This window comes from Triplophysa rosa, linkage group LG19 (assembly GCF_024868665.1).
Source record: "Triplophysa rosa linkage group LG19, Trosa_1v2, whole genome shotgun sequence".
Taxonomy (NCBI): Eukaryota; Metazoa; Chordata; class Actinopteri; order Cypriniformes; family Nemacheilidae; genus Triplophysa; species Triplophysa rosa.
In genome coordinates, this window is record NC_079908.1 from 7,657,179 (window position 1) to 7,682,196 (window position 25,018).

At 37.8% G+C, this 25,018-nt stretch overlaps 2 protein-coding genes and 1 pseudogene across 2 annotated transcripts; all 3 read left to right on the forward strand.

The window, feature by feature from the left end:
- The first annotated feature begins 189 nt into the window (after positions 1-189).
- limk1b (LIM domain kinase 1b) lies at positions 190-13,018 on the forward strand. The gene is made up of 15 exons (XM_057359653.1): positions 190-428; positions 5,041-5,179; positions 6,242-6,351; positions 7,091-7,261; positions 7,356-7,461; positions 7,542-7,726; positions 8,535-8,724; positions 8,889-8,975; positions 9,051-9,182; positions 9,494-9,553; positions 10,240-10,305; positions 10,384-10,543; positions 10,631-10,686; positions 11,832-11,989; positions 12,254-13,018. The coding sequence occupies exons 1-15, from the start codon at positions 379-381 to the stop codon at positions 12,435-12,437; spliced, it is 1,854 nt and encodes a 617-aa protein (XP_057215636.1). The 5' UTR covers positions 190-378; the 3' UTR covers positions 12,438-13,018.
- Positions 13,019-13,750: 732 nt separating this feature from the next.
- On the forward strand, positions 13,751-16,756 carry LOC130569794 (septin-5-like; annotated as a pseudogene).
- An 845-nt stretch (positions 16,757-17,601) lies between these two features.
- septin4a (septin 4a) lies at positions 17,602-24,915 on the forward strand. The gene is made up of 11 exons (XM_057359656.1): positions 17,602-18,055; positions 18,153-18,249; positions 21,670-21,756; positions 21,861-21,984; positions 22,101-22,235; positions 22,320-22,437; positions 23,202-23,303; positions 23,383-23,479; positions 23,664-23,826; positions 24,176-24,275; positions 24,691-24,915. Exons 1-11 carry the CDS (start codon positions 17,663-17,665, stop codon positions 24,748-24,750), a joined length of 1,476 nt encoding a protein of 491 aa, XP_057215639.1. The 5' UTR covers positions 17,602-17,662; the 3' UTR covers positions 24,751-24,915.
- The last annotated feature ends 103 nt before the right edge of the window (positions 24,916-25,018 follow it).

Genomic DNA, 25,018 nt, shown 5'->3' on the forward strand with positions numbered 1-25,018 from the left:
ACCTCCCCCGATGAAAGGACTGGGATGCACGTCTGGTCATGAGGTCCGTGAGGGTTCTCAGCAGGTGACACTGGTCGGGTAACTCTATCCTCTGACAGTATGCATTCTTTCTGCAGAGCAAAGCAGTCTTCAGAAGGTGCAGTTAAGTTAGGAGGGGTGGGAGGGATTTCAACTCTCTTCAGACTCTTGGCAGGAAGCAGTGCAGCTCTGTGCTGCATATGCAGAAATGAAAGAGAAACTAGGACTCACGGCTAAACAATTGAAGATTACTCTGGGTGAACTTTTTTTCTGAACTGTCTCCACCCACTGTAGTATCTTTTCTCCACCCCTGGAATGAGTGAAGGAGAGTAGGACCAGTACAGGAGTACAACTGCTGCTATGCATAAGTCTTGTCAGGACCTGTATTGCAGGAGAGGGGGGAAAGCAAGGTAACAAAGATTGTACTTGTTTTGTTCAAAATTGGCTTGAGTTTTTTTTTTTAATTCGCTTTTTGGCTGTCATTTTCATTTTTTTTAAATGGAGTGTGGTGGTTTTAATGGTGACAGATGCATAGCGCATTTTTGGTGAAAACAAAAAGAGGAACTTGTTTGTCAATTATCTTAAGATAACATTTTTTTTGGTGAATGTGAGTTTATAGTTTGTAACTTTGTCGTATATGTAGATGAATTGCCAATACACGGTTTTCTGATCTTGTTTAAGACCCCTCGAGGCATAATAAGGTTTCTTAGTGTTTCATGTAAATGCAGAAAAGGAATTCAGACTTGTTTGTTTGTTTCACACAGTTGTTTTCGCTCCCACTTCTCTATTCAGAATCCATTTTGCATTCATGTTGCTGGCAGATATTTTACTTAAATAGGATTTTGGACGTGTTTATTACAATCACACAAACTTTTTACAAAACATTACAAACTATAAGGATATGCCTACATTGTATAAAAACGTATCATTTAAACGTTTAATTTCAACAGCTGGGGCACCGGAAAAATACGTATAAAAGTGACGTTGCATGTTTTTAGAATGAATGAATGGATTTAACCCAGATTGTAAATTTGCAGTCTATTTCTGTAATTTGACATTTTTATCGTTTTTTTTAAAATGCATGAAAATTCCTTACAGTTGATTTTCATTGAACTCATGTTCATGTTGTTCATGTTCTTGTCATACACACAAATACTGTGTACTGTGTCATAAAGAAAGTCTATTAAACATCTAACCACAGAACTGTCAAAAGCGTCGAGAGACAGTGCTTAGTATAGCCTACGAAATACTTTACAAGTCAAAATGTCTATACATGTATAGTCATAACGTAAATAGGTTTGTTATTATGTCTTTGTAGTAACATTTATTCTGCATAAGTATTAAGTAAGCTTTCAAATTACTTTCAAATGTGCAAACATTTTGCAGTAACATTTCACTACACACTTGAGCCGTGTTTGATCACACTACATGTGTGAGAGGGCTGTATATTTGTCTGTTGAAGGATGGAAGAGCAGATCAGCACCAGCTGTGAAACACATGGCAGGCATCCTGTTCAGATGTGCAGGGAGAGGAAACGCCTATTCACTCGCTTGTTTTCACTCGGTCTTGCTCAATCTTACTCTAAGTTCAGAAAGTTCAGAGCTGATTTGATAAACAACATACTTTATTTTTTTGTCATCCAAAGTGCAAATGCCATGAGGCCTATTAAAAAGGTTTATTACAAAAAACATGTTCAGGCTGTTCCTCGTTGTTGAAACAACAGCACAAAAATGTTCTATGTAATGAAAAAGGTTATTTAGACTATTTACTGTCATGGTTGTGCACGGCAGAGAACCCAATAGCAGACAGGAGGAGGTAGAAAACAAGGACTTTAAAACAGAAAGCAAAAACCCACGAGGGGGTAAAACAACAATAACAAGGGGAATTTAACTTACAAACTCGACAGGAACAGTAAACTCGACTAAGACAACACTTGACATAAACTGACGTTGACTAGACTATGTTTACAGAGCAGGAAACAATACGTAATGACTAAGACAAGACTTGGTAGCAAAAAGAACAGGCACAGGACAGCAAACACAAGGGCATTAAATAGGGAGGAAGGAACAGGTGGGAGGCATAAACTAATTAACAATCAATAATAAGGACACGAGAGGGCCATAACAACAATACCATGTCTCTCTCACACTAAACGCGTGGGTCTGTCATGATTCTGCCACAAGACTCGGCGTGGGCGCCCCGAACCAGAGGCCTCCAGCATGGAGACCTCACCAGACGTCACTGTGGACGGAGAGCCTAGGCCCACCGCGATACCGAAGCCAGCATGTAACCCTGCGACTGAGCCTGAGTTCGCCCTGGAGCATGAACCACGAGACGCGTCTGACCATGTGCGTGAGCCGGCTACACTGTGCATCGCCTTGGGGTTTCTGATGGACTACGAGGGCTGCAAGGGAAGCCCCGTCCATGCTCCCGCTGCTGAGGGTGAGCGGCAAGGCGCCTCTGAACTTTTGGACTGGGCTAATGACTTTGACTGTTGGCTGCTGCCTTCCCCGCTGGTTCTGCCCAGCCGTTCCAAGCCCCCACTGGTCCCGCCCAGTTCTCCCTTTGCCTCTTCTGCCTTGTCAGCATGTGAGTCAACCCTGGTCCTGTTAACCCCTGAACTGGACTCCTCCATATCTCCGCCCTCAGCCTCCGAGACCCAAACTCCACCTCGGTCATTCGACCAAGCGGCTACACCTCTGCTCATTGCTCCCTCTTCTCCACCATGTCCCGGCATCCCTCTGGCTTCACCAGGCTCCCTCGTCCCTCCGGCTCCGCCTTGGTCAGTCGTCGACCATCCGCCTCACCTTCTGCATTGTCAGGCTCCTCCTTCCTCTCGGCTCCTCCTCAGTCGCACTGGCTCCGCCACGGTCTGCCTTGGTCACCTGAGCTATTGGCTTCGCCTCGGACCTTCAGACCTTCGGTATCACCTGGGCTCTCCGTCTGCGTGGCTACACCCTGGACTCCTCTGGTGTCATCTCTGTCGCTCGTCACCAGGGTTTCGTCAGTCTGCTCTCCACCATGGCTCCTCCCTCCCTCGACGCCACCCTGGGACCTCCTCATGACTGGCATCTGGATCATCCTCCTGCTAACTCTGCTCTGGACACCTCCCCAGTCCTATGGACTTCCTCCTGCCTTCTTCCCTTTGTCATACCCTCGTCCCTTCCAACCCATCGCACCTTCCGGGGGGGTGTTATGTCACATTTACGTCTGTTTCCCTATTTAGTTTTCCCCGTTTTTGCCATTAGACTTAATTTTGCCACGATCCCTTACCTGTACCTTGTTTGTTTTACTCACACCTGTTAGTGTACAAGTGATGACGATAACAACTATTTAGCCACTGCCTTTTTCATTTGTTCTTTGTCTTGTCTAAAGTGTTGTAACTGCCCTTATCGAGTTCTGTTTATTTGTATAAAGTGCTTTCATTAAATATCTATTCACTGTGAATTACCTTCGCCTCATTCATCTATCGCTGCCGTTACAATTGCCTTCAAGAACCTTTCACTTAAGGAAGTTTTTTGATGGTTCTTCCTGCTGTGAACCCCTAATTTGCACCTATCTGCTTGTTAAAGGGATACTTCACTCAAAAATGAAAATTCTCTCATCATTTACTCACCTTTACCAACCAGACAGATTTTGCCCCCCATTGACTACCATAGTCCCAATGGTAGTCAAAAGTGCCCCAGAACTGTTTGCTGTCCTACATTCATCAAAATGTCTTCTTTTGTGTTCAACAGAACTTTTTAAGAAAAATTATAAAGTAATTTTTCCTACTATGGTAGTCAATGGGGGGCAAGATCTGTTTGTTCATAAGCATTCTTCCAAATATCTTTCTCTGTGTTCATCAGAACAAAGACATTTATACAGATTTGAAACAACTCGAAGGTGAGTCAATGATGACAGAATTTTCATTTTTGGGCACCACCGTTTCTGGGTCCAGCTGCTCTATCAGATGCCAGTATATAGACAAACACTCATGGTTTGCTCTCTCAAAATAAAAATAAAACGAGATCTATAGTGGTTTGTGTACATCATGAGAACATAAAGGTTTCGTGTAGCCTAAATGTGAAAAGTGCTCGTAAACGTCTGACCATGTTTAAATAGTACCCTCACTTGAAATGAGTGGAAATTAGTATATTTTTTTATCTACGATTTACTGATTTAAAGGGGTCATATGGCTGTTTATGTGTGTATGATTCTGCCTGGATATCTGTTCATTGATTACTTGGATTACCCCTTTGTTTTGGTTGAATGGGTAGACTGATGTTTCTGGATTTGACCCATTGCCTGACTATTCACCTTTGCCTTTGGATTTACCCTATGTTTGTTGTACGTTGGACTGTCTTATTGGTATTGACCCTCTGCCTGTCTACTCGACTCTGTTTATTCTACTTCCTTAATAAACTGCCGCATATGGATTCTAACGCCGCCTCAGCGTCTTCGTTATAGCTACATTTCCGTCACACGCTTGCAGTATTCGACCAATCACTACGCGCTGGTTAACTGGCCAATCATAGCACACCTCGCTTTTCAGAGCGATGAGTTTTGTAAAAAAATCTGCACGTTTCAGAGAGGCCGGGCAAAGAGGAGATACAAACATGCACAGTATGTGGAAAATACAGTGTTTTTGAACCTTAAATCGTGTATACACATTGCATTACATCCAAAACAAATGATAATATTCGTTTTAGCCGTGTCATATGACCCCTTTAAATTACAGTTTTTTTACAGATATAAACAAATAGACGGTACGAGTTGTTTTATTAACTTATTCTTGATTGCTGATGAGTTGTAAGACAGTTGAAATTGCTTAACTCGTATTTAAATGGTTTAAGAATGATAAAGCATGTTGATTTATTGATCACATTGTTTTTTGTTTTAGAGTAAAAAAAAAAAAACGTAACCATTTTTCACGCACTTTGAGTCATGAAGTTTAATCTATACTTAAAATAAATTACAGTGAAAAAGTAAATAATAAAAATGTTATGTATTTAAATCATTGTCTGTTTCCTTCTCTGTTAGGTGTTGTGAGTGTAACTCTGTTCTTTCACACTGGTACTATGAAAGAGATGGACAGTTCTTCTGTAAGAAACATTACTGGTTACGATTTGGAGAACAGTGTCATGGCTGCTCAGAGTCAATCACTACTGGTCTTATTATGGTAAGCACATAACCCTGTCTAATCGTCTTAAGGTAAATACACACAACTGTCAAATCGTTTTAAAACACATAAAGCTTTGGATTAGGTGTGAGGAGGAGCGCTCAGCTCGGTGATTCTGAATACCACTTATACATTGACATTACAGTAGCATTTCCCATATAGCACAACAGAAAAATATTTACATTTATCTTTGTTCTCCTGGATCCCAAGCATGATGTGATAAAAATCTTGTTTATTCAGGGCAAAGTTTTGAAAACTGTAATACTGGATTTTTAAAGTTGTATGTTTTACAACCGTTATACATATGTTACAAGTATATGCGCATTGACTTTGGTGAACTTTGAGACTATGGGCTCTGTGTCAAAAATTATTTTGAATATTTCATATATATAGTTCACATTACATAAAACCATGGCTTATGGTTGCATTTTTTGCAATTTTCCAATATTGACAAAAATAGAAAAAAAAGGTAATGAAAAGAAATTATGATATAATATTTATGTGACTGCTTTAGTCAGATTTAAACAGTACATTGGAATTGTTTTTACCCAAATTAAGTGAATATAAATATATTTTAGCTACTTGTTTTAAAAACATGTTACAAAAAGGAAGAATAAGATGAGGTTGCTGAGTCTTGTTTATTTATTTACTAAAACAAAATCAACATCTGCCATTCCAGCTTTTAGGGAGTCATTGACTGGAAGACATTAAGCTCAGTAAATTCATACGTCTGTCTCTACTAGACTACGCAAACAAACAACATTCTATGCACTGATGACTGTAAACAGACAGTAATCGTGTCTGTCTTATCATGGCTATATTAGACTGGAGTTTGGAGTTTCAAATCCGTTGTGTTTTTGTCATGGTTTCCCTCTTCGACCTGAGGGCCGATAGCCCCTCCCACTCCCAATCTCACTTCCTCTCATTGTGCTGCTTCAGTTCTGATCTAATCCGCCCTGTCCCCACCTCAATACCTCCCTTCACTCTCTGTTAAATTCATGATAACCTATAATGAAAAATTGTAGACTGATGTGACGTCGTCTCTTCCTTCCCTCCCTGCAGGTGGCCGGGAAGCAGAAATATCATCCCGAGTGTTTCCTCTGTGAAATCTGCAACATGTTCATTGGAGACGGCGATTCTTTCACTTTAGTGGATTTCAACACTTTGTACTGGTTGGTTTCAAAAGCTAAAACACAGACCATAATAATAATTATTGTTATTATTACCGTTGTTACTTTTATTATTAGTATTAATTTATATATCATATTATTGTGGTGCATTTAATAACAATAAAAAAATAATATTAATAATAGTAGTAATAAAATATGATTACTATTATTATGCTAAAACAATACATTTTAACAATTGTATTATTATCATTCTTATGATTAATTTATATATTATATTATTGTGGTGCATTTAATAACAATAAAATATTAATATGAATAATAATAATAATAATAGTAGTAGTAATAAAACTATGATCACTATTATTATGCTAACAATACATTTTAACTATTTTATTATTATTATTATTAATTTATATATTATATCATTGTATTTATATATTATATCATTGTGGTAAATTTAATAACAATAAAATAATAATATGAATAAAAAAAATATTATTATTATTACTATTATTATGCTTAAACAATGCATTTGAACAATTTTATTATTATTATTAATAATTTATATATGAAATTGATGTGGTGCATTTAATAATAATAAAATAATAATAATAATGATTATATAACACGTACACATTATTATTGTTATTATGCTTAAACAATAAATTTGAACAAAGCATTTTATTTTGAGCGCTTACATTTTAAACAGAAATTAAATTAATCAATTTTTTCTGAGTTGTGTCTTTTTTATCTTATTTTTACATCACTTCCTGTCTTATAGTGGACAATGTTATTACCAAAAGGCGCAGGATTCAAGATCAAAAGGTTCATGCCTTCCTCATACAGTGACATCGATGTCATTTCCTCCCTCTGCTGAAACCAGGCGAGGTTTCATTTTCACTGTGGAACAGAATCCTGTCAATGACGCTGGCCCCGTGATCCGTGTTTCTCAGTAAGTCATCACATAAAACTCAATCACACCTTAACAAATACATTTACATTTCATTTATCCTAATTCCCTTCATATTGATTCCTTCATAAAACAGGCTGGACGTGCACAGCATGACCCCTGAGGTGAAGCCTTTGATCCATGTGGGAGACAGGATTCTTGAAATCAACGGAATCTCTGTTCAAAACATTCCACCAGATGAGGTATATCCTTCCTTAGATAATAATTCACAGGTTCTTTATCACTCCTACACATGTAACATATTGTGCTTTAAATGTCTCAGTTAGATCTGGTGATTCATGACACAGAGCACTGGCTGCAAATCACGACTGAACATGACCCTAAAGACCTCACGAAACACAAGGACTTATCAGGCCTGCTGGGGGAAGAACTGGACCAGCCAGGAACATTAGGAGTCTTTACTCTTCCCAGCAGTAGACTAACAGGCATTCGATCCAGACATATTCTGTAAGCATTGAGCTGATTATATTACATTTTAATACTTATATTAAATTTACTGGATAAAATCCTTAAAGTTCATCCTTTCATTCAAAGTCTGACTCTTACTTCAGTGGAACACAAAGAAAGATATTCATTCGTTGTTCGGGCGTTTCCCATAACTCGCTGGTTAACCATAGTACGATGCATCATTTGAGAGACTTACTACGACTCTTTTGCGAAAACATGGTAACTTTGTCGCACATCTGTTGTTTGAACCACGTTGGTTCAACAACATAGTTGATGACGTCACATAGGTGGGGGAGTAATACCGTCTTCTAATTAATCTGTTTAGATCGATTTAATGTCATATTATTGCTGTAAATAATATACACTGCATCTGAAAACTATTTTGTTACCAGGGATTCCCCAGGGTCCAAGAGCACGCATGTCACTTAAACGGACAAACTGGTCTTAAGAGTGTGTTTCGTAAATATATAATCTCCTTCAGCAAAGAAACAAAAACGCGATGACATCTTAGTGCTGTGTCAGCCGGCGTAGTGCTTTGAAAGGGAGGGGTGGAGTGAGCCGTTGGTTGCAATTCGCAACCTCACCACTAGATGCCGCTAAAGTCTCCTCATTGCTCCTTTAAACAAATAGACTTGCAATGCACGACACATGTATCGTGTGTCTACATTAGTATACATTATGCCTGTGGTGAGAAATTGGTTTGGCAGATGATAAATTCTTCAGATATTATTAAACTAAACTACTAGATGTCAGAAATAGCTCTCTTGTTGTCTCTGGCAACACAATTAGTCTTTATCTCCCTCCGCAGGCGCAGCTGCAGTATTGACAAAGCTCCATGCTCACAACGACACACCACGCTTCTGTCCCATAGAAGAGACATTAATCGATCCGAGTCTCTGCGTTTTGACCCTACTGATAAAACACAACGCATTTTCCGTCCTTCTGACCTTGTATACGGTGAAGTCCTGGGGAAAGGCAGTTTTGGACAAGCCATCAAGGTAAAGCAGAGACAGAGCTAGTCAAATATTTTGAGGTTGCTGGTGCAGATTGAAATTCAGAACAGAGAATGAGTTGTGCATGTGCTGTAACTCCAACTAGCGTGTGATATCACATCACATTCTTACAACAGATATAATAATAAGCACATGCTTGGATTTGTCAGGTGACACATGTGGAAACAGGTGAGGTGATGGTGATAAAGGAACTTCTTCAGTTTGATGAAGAGACTCAGAAGACATTTCTAAAAGAGGTTTGTGGCTTGTGCATGCTTGTAGATTTTCAGACTGCTCAGGATGAGTTCTAACTGAAAGATGTTTGGCTGTAGGTCAAAGTGATGAGATGCCTTGAACATCCAAACGTCTTAAAGTTTATCGGCATTCTTTACAAAGACAAGCGGCTCAACCTGATCTCGGAGTATGTGCAAGGAGGAACTTTGAGAGACACCATCCAGAAAATGGTTTGAATGTGTTTTTTTCCTTAAATCACTTGCTGAATATTTGAACATCAAATGTGTATGGAGGACCAAACCTGCAGTCATTAAAAAGAAAGAAATGCAATAATTCAAGAATAGATTAAGGTATAAATGACTTGATTAAACAAATACACATAATTTTAACAGTAAATTTAGTCCTGAATGTATTTTTGCATTACCCTATATATTTTCTGTTTTTCTGTTTAATTTTATATTTATGTATTTGTTTAATTTTTATGTTTATTTGTCCATACATGTAGACAATATAAACTAAAATCATTTTTCTCTTAAATTAGGACAAGGGTCATCCCTGGAAACTGAGAGTGAGCTATGCCAAAGACATTTCTGCTGGAATGGTGAGTAAACAGAAGTGATATTTACTTCAATTAAACGAATTAAAATACGATTCAACATCGAAAGGTACAAGCAGTGATAACGTGTACTGTTTTACAGTCTCTAAACTATGCAAGAAAAGTTTATTGCACGGAATCTTCTTCTTTGTAGCTGTCGCCTCATTCCTTCAGACTTGTTTTGACAGAGATAAGAATCTGAAGCAGTCATACAGTAGCAGTACATTTTTGTGATAAATCTTGTCATACAAGTATGCTTTAAAAAAAAAACATATGATCCAGCCCCGACCCGTTTTGTGTCTAAAAATGGCATAACAAATAAAGTATTGCACTTCGTGAACTTTTCAGTGAAAGTCATAAATGTTTAGAAAAAGTAGAAATTTATTGTAAAATTGTCTTTATTGAGCACTTTTTAAAGTTCTTATTTGCATAAACTAATCTACAAATTAAAATAAAAGCATGAAGTGTGACAATGTTCCATTTCACAACTGAGGATGATCATTTTAAAGGACAGTCTGAAAATGCATCTTGTAAACTGACAATACTCTAGAAACACAATTTATAACATATTTTTTATACTATATTTCTTTGTTTCACAACATCAGTTTGAGATTTAAATATTAGTTTTTCTATGCTGTAATATTGTCAAACTCATTTCTCTTTTATTTCAAAATGTTCACTCTCCATCACAGGCCTACCTGCATTCAATGAATGTCATTCACCGGGATCTAAACTCACACAACTGCTTTGTCAGAGAGGTCAGAAAACATCCATTTTCATAAATGCAGATGGATTATAGTGCTGGATTTGTGTGACCTTGTTAGTTTTCCTCACAGAACCAGTCAGTGGTAGTTGCAGACTTCGGTTTGGCTCAGCTTGTGAAGGAGGAAAAGAATGCTTCACCCGGACAAGTGTCCAAAATGAACAAGCTTGGACGTAAAAAGCGGTATACTGTAGTGGGGAACCCGTACTGGATGGCACCAGAAATGATCAACGGTGAGATTTATGGATGAACTTTTTAGTGTTCTGTTGAGATGGATTGCTGTGTTTTACTGTATTTACACATTATTTTCTCACCTTCAGGAAAAGACTATGATGAACATGTTGATATTTTCTCATTTGGGATTCTGCTTTGTGAGGTAAATAAATAAGGAACAAGAAGTTGTGCTATATTGTGAATACAGCCTACTCTCGCAAGGGATGTAACGAATTACCGTGATCCGGTTGAAAATCGATTATAATATGTGACGATTCAAGTCGGTTGAGACGTTATAAAATTCGCAGTACATAATTTGAACAGCAGGGGCCGCTGCTTTTCTGCAAACTTGGTAAACGTGTATATGCTGATATTTCTTGAAAAAGTAAAAGTTAGGAAAAGCACAGACAAAGTCTTAGTTTGTTTATATTAAAGAGACTTTTGTATTATTAATTTTTTTATTTGATTTGGAATTTGTTTTAAAACTGCAATTTAGTTTTGTTATTTGACATAAAATATATTTTTCTTTTACAAAGAATTGTGGAGCATTAGAGAAATAACAAAAGGGCAGTTGTTCATTTAAATTTTCCTCAACTCATTCTGTAAAAAAATCGTGATTAGATCGCATCGCGAGATCAGAATCGTGAATCGCATTGCATCCGCGAGCTGAGTGAATCGTTACATCCCTACTCTCGACTAACAGGTGTGCCTACAATCCATTAAAGTGACAGTTCACCCAAAAATGAAAATTATGTCATGATTTACTCACCCTCTTGTCATTTTAAACCTTTATGACTTTCTTTCTTTCGCAGAACACAAAAGAAGATATTTTGAGGAAAGTTGGTAACTAAACAGCACTGGCCCCCGTTCACTTATGGACACAAAACCAACGCAAGTGAATGGAGGCCAGTTAACAACATTCTTCAAAATATCTGCTTTTGTGTTCTGCAGAAGATAGAACGTATTAAAGGTTTAAAATGACAAGAGGGTGAGTAAATGATGACTATCACTTTAAATCATGACTATATACACAATATAGCACAATCTCGACTCAAGTGTTACCATATGTTTCAATAATTTAGGACACAATTGTCATTTTTTGTATTACAAAATGATAAAGGCCATCCTCACAATAGAATATATAGACCCTGTGTAATCAGTATGTTGCAATGCAACAAAAAGAATCTGTACAATAGTATAGTTGATGAATATGAAGAATGGCAAAGGTTATTTTATAATGATATCTATATTATCTTTAAGTTTTCTTTTGAAAACTAACAGAACATGCAAATTTGTTTCTCATGGCAGATTATCGGCAGGGTTTATGCCGATCCAGATTACCTTCCCCGCACGCAGGATTTTGGATTAAATGTAAAGGATTTTCTGGAGCGCTATGGGTCCAAAGATTGCCCTCCGGCATTCTTTCCCATCGCAGTTCTGTGTTGTGCCTTGGAGGCTGAAAAAAGGTGCTTGTCATTAAAACCATATAAACAAATCTCATTATATCATGTGGTTTCCCTTATGAAACAAAATATAATGCAATAACCTAAGTAATACATTTCCATCTGAACCAAGTGCTTATATTTTTTCAGTAGGCCTATAGCAATTCCATGTGTATTATTCGATTTATTGTAATATATATATTGATGTATTATTCTATATATTTTAAAATACACATTAAATGATTTAATATGCAGTATTTTCTTTTTTTTCCCTTGATTTTTTTGTAGGCCTACTTTTGCTAAATTGGAGGAGTGGTTGGACAACATGTTAATGCACTTGGAAATGAGATTTCCTCTTGTGTCAGAACTGGATAAGATTTGTCAGTCATTTTGGGAAGAGCACAGCCAGTCAAAACAAACGTATGGGATTCCATCCAAACAACTGGAGAACTCTGTGTTTGGCAGGATCTGAAGTTGGGTGCGCTGACTATAAAGCAAACAAAAGCACACAGGGGATTATGATGTAATGATATAATGAAGTTGGAAATCTCAGAATCTTCCTGATAGTGAGCCCCAGAAGGATTCTTGCAGTAGTCCACACCTTAAATTCATAAAATTGTATTAAATTAGCTACTTTTTAATTTTATACAGTATAGTATTTTGAACAGTATGTGAATCAACAAATTGTATTTATTCTGAAAGTCAGCCAGTGCTATCTTTTACTAAAAAAAGTTTGTTTATGGTTTTACAGTTGATGTAATTTTATGTATTGCTTAAATGTATATTGTACAAGCTGTTTTTACGAATCTGCTGCAGTAATTTTGCACTGTTTGTACTGTTCAATGTAATATTTTATTAATAGTAGCCTCATTTTAATCTAAACATGCATTAAATTTCACATAGGCTAACGTAATACATTTCCTTCACCGTGTCTCGGTGATCTATTTTCTCGATCTGTTTGTTTAAGTACATCTTCATTTGTAAAATGTAGCCCTAACGTTTTAATATACTGTGAATTTGTGGTCAAAGCAATTCATCTGAAGGAATAAATGCATTGACGCTGCACGTGCGAGTGGGTTGCCATGGTTTCACCTGAATTATATTTGAAATGGAAACCTCGTTAACGGAACGCATCGTAACGGTTTTAGTTCATTAACCGAAGCCAAGTTTCTTCGTTAAATTATTTATTTTATACATTTGCAACTGTCTTTTGGACACTCGTGTCAGCTCTTTAACTGTCGGTTTATTTGGGCCTATTCAAATATTGTTCCATTTTCTCAACGATTGCAAGGCAATGGACAGCCACAGTGAGTAACGTTAGCCTGTTTGATAACAACATGCTCAAAGACTTTGTTTCTCAGGTTTTCAAAATAGCGTGATGGATTTGGTAGATTAATTTTTGTTTTTAGTAAATTACATGTAAACGTAAAACAAATGAACATTCCCTCCTAAATGAACGTTTGAACTGTCTGCTAAACCACTTCCTCTAGATTCACAGACCGTGGAGTTTGATCTTCAAGGTAACAAGTGTCCATTTTAATGTTTGTGAAAATAATAACATGCCCATGTTCTTTAATCTTTCTGTGAAGTGTATTGTATTATTGTATTGTATATAATTACTATAGTGTTAAATATTTCACCTTTCAAAATGACTTTTCATTTATTATATCTATTTCCGATGCTTCTTCATCTTTGCTGTCTAAATGTCATTAAACATCAGCCCCAGAGGTAGGTGAAATTGTTTATCTTTTAAAATAAAATATAAATAACAAATTGAATCTGTATGTCAACTCCAAGTCCAGTTTTACATTTTGACAGTTTCATGATGGTTTTGTTTTATTGTTAGTGTTCTGGCATGGCAGTATTTGAGTCAGATAACTATGCTATGGCCGGTTCTCCTGCCGGTTCCTCCAGCAGCACCGCTGAAGCACTCGATGGAGAGGAAACTGTGGATTTTTCACAGGACCCCTTCTTCTTCTGCCCTCTGAGTCTGCCTGTACCAAAGTCTGATGACATTGATGATAAATCATCTTTTAAACCCAAGAGCCCACAGACTCAACTGGACCCATTTGCCCTTTTGGAGGTAAAGAAACATATATGCAAAAATTCAATGACAATACGAAACATAAATCTTTTATACCCCTTTTTTTCATTGTACTTTCCAGGACCAAGAGAGGGAATATTCCGGTATCAACAACACACGGTCAAACCAAGAGAAGGAATATGTCGGCATTGACACACTTCTAAACCAAGTCCACCGTAATTCATTGAAAAGGGGATTTGAGTTCAATCTAATGGTTGTTGGTAAGAAGAGAAAAATGGTTAATAATAACAAATGAATTTTGAAGAATAAAAAAGAGATCTGGTGTATTTTGTAAGAATGTTTGGTTTGGTCGTTCTGAATTCTACTCTAATGTGATGTTTTTGTTTAGGTGAATCTGGTTTAGGCAAATCCACACTTGTTAACAGCCTGTTCCTCACAAACCTCTACATGGACAGGCACGTTTATGACGTCTCAGGTACTCCACAACATTTATTCTGAGCAAAACTTAAACGAATCAGCACTTTATTCCAACATTCACGTTTTCTTTAGGGATCTGTTGTGAAATGTATGGTTTTTTATCTAACAGAGAAGATAACACAGACAGTATCAATAACAAAGACTGCTGTTGAAATTGTGGAAAACGAAGTAAAGCTGAAGCTCAATATTGTCGACACCCCTGGTTTCGGTGACGCCCTAAATAACAGTAAAAGGTATTTTGCATTTCATTTCACATTACGCTTTTGTTCACATTGATCATTTCATAGTCAGTAGGGTGTTTAGAAAGGTCTTATCAAACACACAGAGATGTTTTTACACATGGTTTTGTGTGCAGCTGGCAGGCTGCGGTGGATTATGTAGATCAGCAGCTGGAGAAGTACCGCAGAGATGAATTCGGGCTTAACCGCAAGAACATGAGGGACAACAGAGTGCACTGCTGTCTGTACTTCATCTCACCTCATGGACATGGGTAAAACTGGAAGCACTTCTATAGTTATTATTTGAAGAATTTGTCATTATTTCATGGGACATCTCTTAAAAACATTCACATGTCTGAACCGCCCTCTAGTGGACAGAGATGGAAATACATTGTCGTCCATTCCTATTGATTTTGAGTGATTTTAGGAGACACTACATTGACCCTTTGTATCAGAAATAATTCATTCATGAATACATTTTCCTTGTGCTGTCTCAGACTTAGGCCAATTGATGTGAGCTTTATGATGGCCCTGCATGAGAAGGTCAACATTGTGCCTGTGCTGGCCAAAGCAGACAGTCTGACCCCAACAGAGATCCAAGACATTAAAACTCAAGTAAGTATGCACTAAAAAAATAAAAATCACAACAATCAACATTTCTTCTGAGTTATTGCACTGTCTGCACTTATAACATTTGTGTCCATAGGTAAGAAGTGAAATTAACAAATACAACATCCAGATCTTCCAGTCCCCGGAATCTAATCTGGATAATAATGATGTTCTCAGGATGCAGGACCTAAAGGTTTAATAATCCTCCTTTCGTTTTGTTGGCCTTGCGTAATTTTTTATTATCGATGTGATACTTTTATCATGTTTCTCTGTGCTCTTATAGTAAATTATACCCTTTGCTGTCATTGGCAGTAATACAGTAGTAGAGAGCAATGGCAGGAGAGTACGAGCCCGTGTCTACCCATGGGGTGTTGTTGAAGGTAACAAAGTGCATTGGATAATTATTTTACAGACATTATGGTTATTTTTACCGTGCCTTTATGGTGCTTTTGCACAATTTGGAGCTTGATGACTCCTGAAAAGTATTTTTTGCATGAGTGCATGTTGTACATTATATTTAAATGATTATTAACCACTATTTAAATGATTATTAACCACTCTTTAAACATTCATTTTTTTTCTCTTTAACAGTCGAGAATCCATCTCACAGTGATTTTGTGCATCTGAGGAACATGCTGATCCGCACACACATGCAGCACCTGAAAGATGTGACGCACCAGAAGCTGTATGAGAACTATCGTATAAATTACCTGTGCAACAACCCTCATCTGGTAAAAACACACCGTGACACACGCAACTTATTTCATGCTTTAGTATTGAGAGAATTCTGTGAGACTGTTAATAATAACTTTATTATGTTTTACCAATAGGTGAATGAGTAATGGTGTAACAGAAGAGGACAACGGGGGACTTGCTAATTAAAAAAGAAAACATTTAAGGATAAGACAATAAATAGGCTTACTACAAATTAACTAAACATAAAATTACAATTCAGGGAAGAAGTTCTGAAAGAAACTCTTACATTGGGTGATCATTTTCAGGGGGTGCAGGTTTTTTATGACCCCACTTTGTTAAATGTTTGAGGTACATACGTTGCTTTAGGGTATGTCAGCAACATGTTGAATAATAAAATTGTTGTATGTTTGTACATTTTGAATTAATTGCTTTGGAATAAATCCCCTGCAGTGAAGCAGGACATGATTAAACATGGATTTATGTTTCAATAAACAAAACAACATAAGAAATTATAAAACGTGACATGTCAAAATATATAAACTAGCCCACTTAAAAACAAAATAAACACATATCGCTGTTGAAAACTAATGCCATTGTTAATGTTCACATTAAACAAGTTCAACTCCAAGCAGGTGAAAAATCTAATCCGACAGATGACTGAGCAACTTTTTCTTTTGTAGAATTTTCTTTGCTATTTCTGAATTCTCTCTATTTAATGTCATAAGCGGAGAAATAAATAAGATATTAAGCAAATCTCATCTATGGTATTTCTTTCTTATGGGTTGACATTGCATTAAGAAAAACTCCAGATATCTAGGCCTACACTGTGTTTATAGACACAGTGTAGGCGCTCCAGTTCTGATGATGTCTACTGGAGGTGAGCATGTCACAGCTCTCACTGATTCCATTGAGCCGTTGCCAGATCCCTTCCTTTATAATCCAGTACACAATTGGCCTCAGTCACTGTATGTAGTAGCTCGGTGTGTTTTGTGTGCTGGACCGCTGTTGTTTTCATCCATAAACTGAAGATTTCAAGTTATTAAGCTGGCTGTACCAGTCGGGGATATTTCTGTTCTAACTGCATTGACAAACTGGAGGAAAGAGGAAAAGCTATTTGGATAGCTATTGGATGTTAACTCGATCGTCTGGGAATGGAGCATTTGTCATCGACCACCAATCGGTTTGTGAACGCGATGTACAGACAGCGTGGTAAGGGAATGATTGAAAACAAACGCAGGACCATAAAACAGCAACGTGTTTTTTAAAGAAAACAAATGTTAATTCTCTCTCTTTCTCTTTCAACACGTGCACACTTGCACTTGGACCAGGTCATGAGGTACGGATTTATAACTACTTATTTACTCATTACTCAGACTGACAACTGACATTCATTTACAATGTTAAGTAGTAGAATTCTGTGTCTGTTGTCACAACCCCCACTTCTCCAACATCTTAGTGGAGATGAGAGTATTAGTGTGAGGTATTAATCCGTCTGGACTAACTAAGAGTGACAGGCCACAGAGTCACGTTGTTTGCATTAGAGTTTGTGCTACTTTACTTTCTAAGCTTTACCGTAAAGAGAATCTGTGCCTTTTATCCAACAGTGAGGAAAACAATAAAGCCATTCATCTTAGTGAGTCAATAACATGAGAAATGTTAGAGAACGTTTTAACAATGTTTGAAGACAAAACTTGTTGGAGGAGAGAGAAAGTAAAGTCATTCTTTGTGCAGATATCCAGTTTAGCCATTAACGACTGTGAGGATGCCGAACTGGCCTACACCATGAGAGACCTTCCCCCCAGAGCCGCTCACACCTTCCCTGGACGTGAGATGCCCGCGATGAACAGAGAGCCAGATAACAGCACCCGCCCTCAGACCCCAGGAACGCCCACTTTCACACGCCCCGTGAGCAGAAGTGTCCCGGCCTCAGAGACAGAGATACCCCGCCTCAGCCAACTCAGCTCCATGAGTTCCCTGGAGTTTCCTCTCAGCCCCTCTCGACCAAAAAGTCCCTGGAGTAGATTTGACCCGTACGATTCCGCCGAGGTACAGTAAAAGCTGAAAGAAGTCCACGAATTATACATAGACAGCTATTTTTCATATAGAGATTGCATGAGCATCTGATACTTTTTGTCCATGTTAGGATCAAGATAAGGAGTATGTTGGGTTTGTGACGCTGCCTAACCAAGTGCATAGAAAATCGGTGAAAAAGGGGTTCGCCTTTACTCTTATGGTGGCAGGTAATGTCATCACACATAGTCCAGCGTATCTGAATTTTTACAAACCATTGAACTTTTCATTATAAAGTTGCATCATCTGGATCTCCTGAAAGGCCTTGGGAAGACCAAAAATAGATTTTCTCATTCACTTTTCTGTAAATTTTACAATATTGGAGCTATGCAGGGAGGGTCAATCACAATGTGCTTCACCTTTATTATTTCTTGGAGGTTAAATAAAAATTTTCCTCATGCTATTATATTTGATGTATTCGCTAATTCTATGTTAACAAATTCAGTCCTACTTTTCATCTTAAATTAAAAAACTTGTAAAAAGTACATTTATTTATAAATGAAAAAGAATAATATACAGGTGCTGGTCATATAATTAGAATATCATCAAAAAGTTGATTTATTTCACTAATTCCATTCAAAAAGTGAAACTTGTATATTATATTCATTCATTACACTCAGACTGATATATTTCAAATGTTTATTTCTTTTAATTTGATGATTATAACTGACAACTAATGAAAACCCCAAATTCAGTATCTCAGAATCTCAGTATCAAACTCAGTATCTCAGTATTTCACAATAATTAGAATATTGTGAAAAGGTTCAATATTGAAGACACCTGGTGCCACACTCTAATCAGATAATTAACTCAAAACACCCGCAAAGGCCTTTAAATGGTCTCTCAGTCTAGTTCTGTAGGCTACACAATCATGGCCCTGTCCCAAATGGCGCACTTCATGTGGACTTGCGGTCTCGTGGACTTAAATTGCGCGTTCTCGTCAAGTCTACGAGTCTGTATGGTGTCCCATTTGTCTTTTTAGCGCTCAGAAGTCTGCTCGCGAGCGCCTCCTTTGTGCCCTCGATGCGGTCTTCACCAAGCCCGCATTGACGCAGACTCCACTGAAGTCCCCTACCCAGGAATCCTTGCGAACGCCCAATCACAGAACGGATGGGAGGAGTGTCGTGGATGTCAGACATATACGTAAACATATCTCTTTGTTGATTTTTCAGACATTTTATAAGTTTATTAATATAACTGACAAAATGGTCTTGTTTTTGGATTGTGATACTGGTTCTTTGGAAATAGATAATATTCTTAAAATTCTTATTCTACTTGGAAAATACCATATACATAAAGCAACATTTTTGTCAATTGTACCAAATGTAGATTGTTTTCCACAGATATAAAGAATTTGTTGATTCTTTAATATTATTACGCAACAATAGCAAAGCTGTTAAGACATCTCGGCTACTGGATAAAATTCTTAATGTTTTAGATGTATAACTGATGTGTTTTATTTGTTTTGGTTATTTGCATTGTGCAATTTTGTACTATTACATATTGTAATTTACCCTATTGATAAATAAATTTAAAAATATATATACGTCACTATGACGGATACATTTTTAAATGTATGTTTTGATAAAATTCGATTTTTTTAATTAGTTACTTATTCGTATTGTTTCTCATTTATTTTCTATTAAGCCAGATATTCAAGAATAAAAACGTTTAATGCAGTGCATTTTCTTACTTAAGGTATTAAGCCATGTTTTGTTGTAGATTTATATCTAGTTGTCTCTGGACTCTGTTAAGCTGAACAACACAGATTCTGTATTATAGAGAAATATTAAATAACAACATATATGCATATTAAGAACCCATTACGCACATTAAGTATATTGTATACAAATAAATACATAATAAGCAGTTGCATTTACGTCACGACAAATGAATGCATTACAAACATAAGTATCTTTTGTATAATGCTCGGGTGGCATATCAACATATGAAATACAGAGCAACAAAAACCGGCAGCTCCAGTCCCAGTTCTCCCAAATAACAACAATGGGACAACAAGTGGTTGACTTCACGCGGCGCTGCGCAGACTGATCAGCGAATGACAACAAAGTACCGCGCGAGAGATTAGAAAGCACCGCTTGCTCTTTCCGGCGTGATGTCCTCAATTCTGTTCCAAAATGCACTCCCATGTACCCTTATGGACTCGTGCCTAGTGCCCTATAGGTCTGCACTTCCTGACATCACCAAGTGTGGACTCGGAGGAGGTCCACAAGACCGGAGTGCGCCATTTGGGACAGGGCCCATGGGGAAGACTGCTGACTTGACAGTTGTCCAAAAGACGACCATTGACACCTTGCACAAGGAGGGTAAGACACAAAAGGTCATTGCAAAAGAGGCTGGCTGTTCACAGAGCTCTGTGTCCAAGCACATTAATAGAGAGGCGAAGGGAAGGAGAAGATGTGGTAGAAAAAAGTGTACAAGCAATAGGGATAACCGCACCCTGGAGAGGATTGTGAAACAAAACCCATTCAAAAATGTGGGGGAGATTCACAAAGAGTGGACTGCAGCTGGAGTCAGTGCTTCAAGAACCACTACGCACAGACGTATGCAAGACATGGGTTTCAGCTGTCGCATTCCTTGTGTCAAGCCACTCTTGAACAACAGACATCGTCAGAAGCGTCTCGCCTGGGCTAAAGACAAAAAGGACTGGACTGCTGCTGAGTGGTCCAAAGTTATGTTCTCTGATGAAAGTAAATTTTGCATTTCCTTTGGAAATCAGGGTCCCAGAGTCTGGAGGAAGAGAGGAGAGGCACAGAATCCACGTTGCTTGAGGTCCAGTGTAAAGTTTCCACAGTCAGTGATGGTTTGGGGTGCCATGTCATCTGCTGGTGTTGGTCCACTGTGTTTTCTGAGGTCCAAGGTCAACGCAGCCGTATACCAGGAAGTTTTAGAGCACTTCATGCTTCCTGCTGCTGACCAACTTTATGGAGATGCAGATTTCATTTTCCAACAGGACTTGGCACCTGCACACAGTGCCAAAGCTACCAGTACCTGGTTTAAGGACCATGGTATCCCTGTTCTTAATTGGCCAGCAAACTCGCCTGACCTTAACCCCATAGAAAATCTATGGGGTATTGTGAAGAGGAAGATGCGATATGCCAGACCCAACAATGCAGAAGAGCTGAAGGTCACTATCAGAGCAACCTGGCCTCTCTTAACACCTGAGCAGTACCACAGACTGATCGACTCCATTTCATTAGTTGTCAGTTATAATCATCAAATTAAAAGAAATAAACATTTGAAATATATCAGTCTGTGTGTAATGAATGAATATAATATACAAGTTTCAGTTTTTGAATGGAATTAGTGAAATAAATCAACTTTTTGATGATATTCTAATTATATGACCAGCACCTGTAAATAGATAAAAAAAAATAGTTCCCTGGGATTGACTAAAATACAGTTTGAATAGTAAAATATGTGTGTTATTAGATTTAGTGTTGCAAACAGAAAAAAACAAGCAAATTGCACCCATTGGATGAAATGGCCTGTATTTTAAATAAAAACTATATGGGGAAAGAAACTTATATTTGAGGTTTTGTTAACTTTCTCTATTTGTATTTCTTCAGGTGAGTCGGGTTTGGGGAAATCGACACTTGTCAATAGTCTCTTCCTCACAGACCTTTACAAAGACAGAAAGGTGCTGAATGCTGAGGGTATTTATCCCATTAATTCATCCCATTCATTGAACGTGTACATGCAAACCCTGGGAATCAAACCTGTGATCTTGATCAATGATGAAATCGTACTTTATACACAGAGCGGATCATGCAGACAATAGAGATCACTAAACACACAGTGTCTATTGAGGAGAAAGGAGTCAAGCTGAGACTCACCATCGTGGACACGCCGGGCTTCGGGGACGCTGTAGACAACACGGAGAGGTGCGACTGTGTACAAATATAACCATTGTCAGATATAAAAACAAGCGAATTCTCCCGGAGTAAATGTTTTCTTCTCACTGCTTATTTCATTCAACAACTTTGGTTTTATTTTATAGCTGGAAGCCGGTTGTGGACTACATCGATGAACAGTTTGAACAGTACTTTCGGGATGAAAGCGGACTCAACCGGAAGAACATTCAGGATAACCGCGTGCACTGCTGCCTCTACTTCGTCTCACCTTTTGGTCATGGGTGAGATTGTGTTGGCTGTGCTCTAAATATCTGATATTTATTCAAGTGATTAGTGACAAGATTTGTTGTCTACTCATTTCTCAGTCTCAGGCCGATGGATGTGGAGTTCATGGAGGCTCTACACGAGAAGGTCAACATAGTGCCTGTGTTGGCCAAAGCGGACAGCCTGACTCCTGTGGAAGTCCAAAAAATGAAACTGAAGGTGTGTGCGTGCGTGCATACAGTATATACACACCGTAAACCCGAATAAGTTGGGAAAACTAAAAATATTTGAGGTAATCAGTTACATCAAATGGTTTAAGTTATGATGTTCCCGATTTGAAGTAAGCAGAACAATCAAGTTTTGAGTTTGTTGTACTCATGCATAATACCTCTTAATTTTGAACATTTATTAAGGTAACTCCTTTTTTTATTTACAGTTAGATATAAGGTCTTAAGACAACCTAAACATTTCAGCTACATCAACAATTAACAAACGGCCTTCACAGAGAGCGTTGCAACACACACAGCTGCTATGGCACCTCCCACAACCTAAGCATAAACGCCAGTCTTCTGAACAATGGTCACCCCAAAAGTCAAACATACAACAAACTCTTCTAAAAATCAAAGAGAAATGAGCATTCATCATTAACAAGGCTTTATCCTTAAAAACGCATAAAATAACACCTAATTTCAAAATGTACTCTCCTAATGCAGTTGCACGCAAAGCATGCTGGGAATTGAAAATCATTCTCAACAAATTGTGTTGAATTAACTTTATATTAAGTTGACGTTTGAATTAAGTTAAAATAACTCAAAAGGAGGAATTAGTTACAGGAACTCAACTATTCAAGTTGGCACAATTTTTTACATAAAATGAAGTTTACACCACTTTATCTATTGCTATACTTTGGACATTCGGGTTTACAGTGCAGTATGGGTCAGTGTGTGTATTAAACCCAGAGTTGATTTGTTCTCCTCTATTAGATTTGCGAGGATATCGAGAGGTTTGGCATCAGCATATATCAGTTCCCCGAGTGTGATTCAGATGAAGATGAGGAGTTAAAACTTCCGCACCAAGAACTAAAGGTGTTTACAAACGTTTCAGTGATCCCGTATTTGTCATATCATAAAATCTTCGTTTTAACGTGGTTCTGTTTTGTTTCAGGACAGTATTCCATTTACAGTGATCGGCAGTAACATTCTGGTTGAGAGCCAAGGCAGGCGTTTCAGGGGTCGCCAGTATCCCTGGGGTGTGGTGGAAGGTACACGAGAGTCCTCAGTCAAATCTTAAATCTTAATATCAGACTATTGTCATTCTCCATGTGCTCCCAGTCTAAGAACAAACACAAGCAATCATCACACTACATATTTAACCCCATGCATCCTGATGGCGATATAAAGGCTCTTGTAAATCATGGATGTGTTTGTTTCCGTGTGCTCTTTTAGTGGAGAACCCAACCCATTCTGACTTCTTGAAGCTGAGGAACATGTTGGTGCGCACACACATGCAGGACCTGAAGGACGTGACACGGGAAACGCATTACGAGAATTACCGCGCTCAGTGCATCCAGAACATGACCCGCATGGTGATCAGGGAAAGGAAACGCAGGTCAGACGAATGCACACAGAAACACGTTTAGGAAAAGATTTTCTTGCTCTGCGTTTACATCGGTGCAATGTAAATCAAGATTCTGGTAGAATCAATGAAGCTTAAGTGACATTAGATAGCTGATGTATAGGCTAGTTTCAACATGTCACGGTGTGAAAACAGTCTTAGACTCGCTCAAGATAAACACTGGACTAAATGAGTCAGATTTCTCTAGATGTTTGTGTATCCAGATGTGAATTCCTACATTATATAAATACTAAGGTGCCTTGCTTAGTCTTGATCATAATTGATCTCTGGCTGCTTCTCGTGTGGATTATCTCACTGTATTTTGATGATGTCACCCATTCAGTCTTTGTGATCAGCTGAGAGACAGCGCTTCGGATCTGCCTATACCTCTGGTACCATTGGACAGTGAAACGGAACGTCTTATTTGGGAAAAAGATGAAGAGGTGATGTCCCAGCATTTCTTTTTTTCTCTGGAATTTTTCTCACAAGTTTTGTTTTACTGTACAGTATTTCACCTATCTTTTGAAAATAGATATTACCAGTACTGGTATTACCAGTATTTTATGCAGTGTGCCGTGTGGTAGTGTACACGGCGCATTTTTATGAATTTATTTTGATTTGTAGGTCAATAAGATATTCTGTGCATACAGAAAATTGCACAAACCATTTACTGGAGTAGTACTACGTTAGTATTTTACTGTTACTATGTTACCATTTTTTAACATAATATGCTCCTCTAACATAGCATTTTTTAATCTTTTAAGTTAAACGTTTCTGTCTGGGGTTTTACATTGCTAATTCATTTATAACAAATTAGCCTATGCTTTTAATATTAAAAGTTTTTATTTGTCTTTGCAGTTGCGGCAAATGCAGGAGGTTCTGCAGAAGATTCAGGAACAGATGCACCATGGACATTAAAACAGCATTGCAGTTCTATGACAACATACTTTTATAATACTTTTTTAAATTTAAATACAGTTTTGATTGAGATAAAGTTAAGAGATGTGTCGGGTTTAATGTGTGTAACTGCAGTGAGTGTGTCGTTTTCTTGTGTGTGCGTGTGTTTTTTAACTATAGTCCTTCAGAATAATCAGAAAAGAACGTGTGAATGTGCAGCACATTGTTAAGGTAAAATGTGAAATAATTGTATTTTTAAAAGGTGTTGTAAATACATTGTGTTATTGTG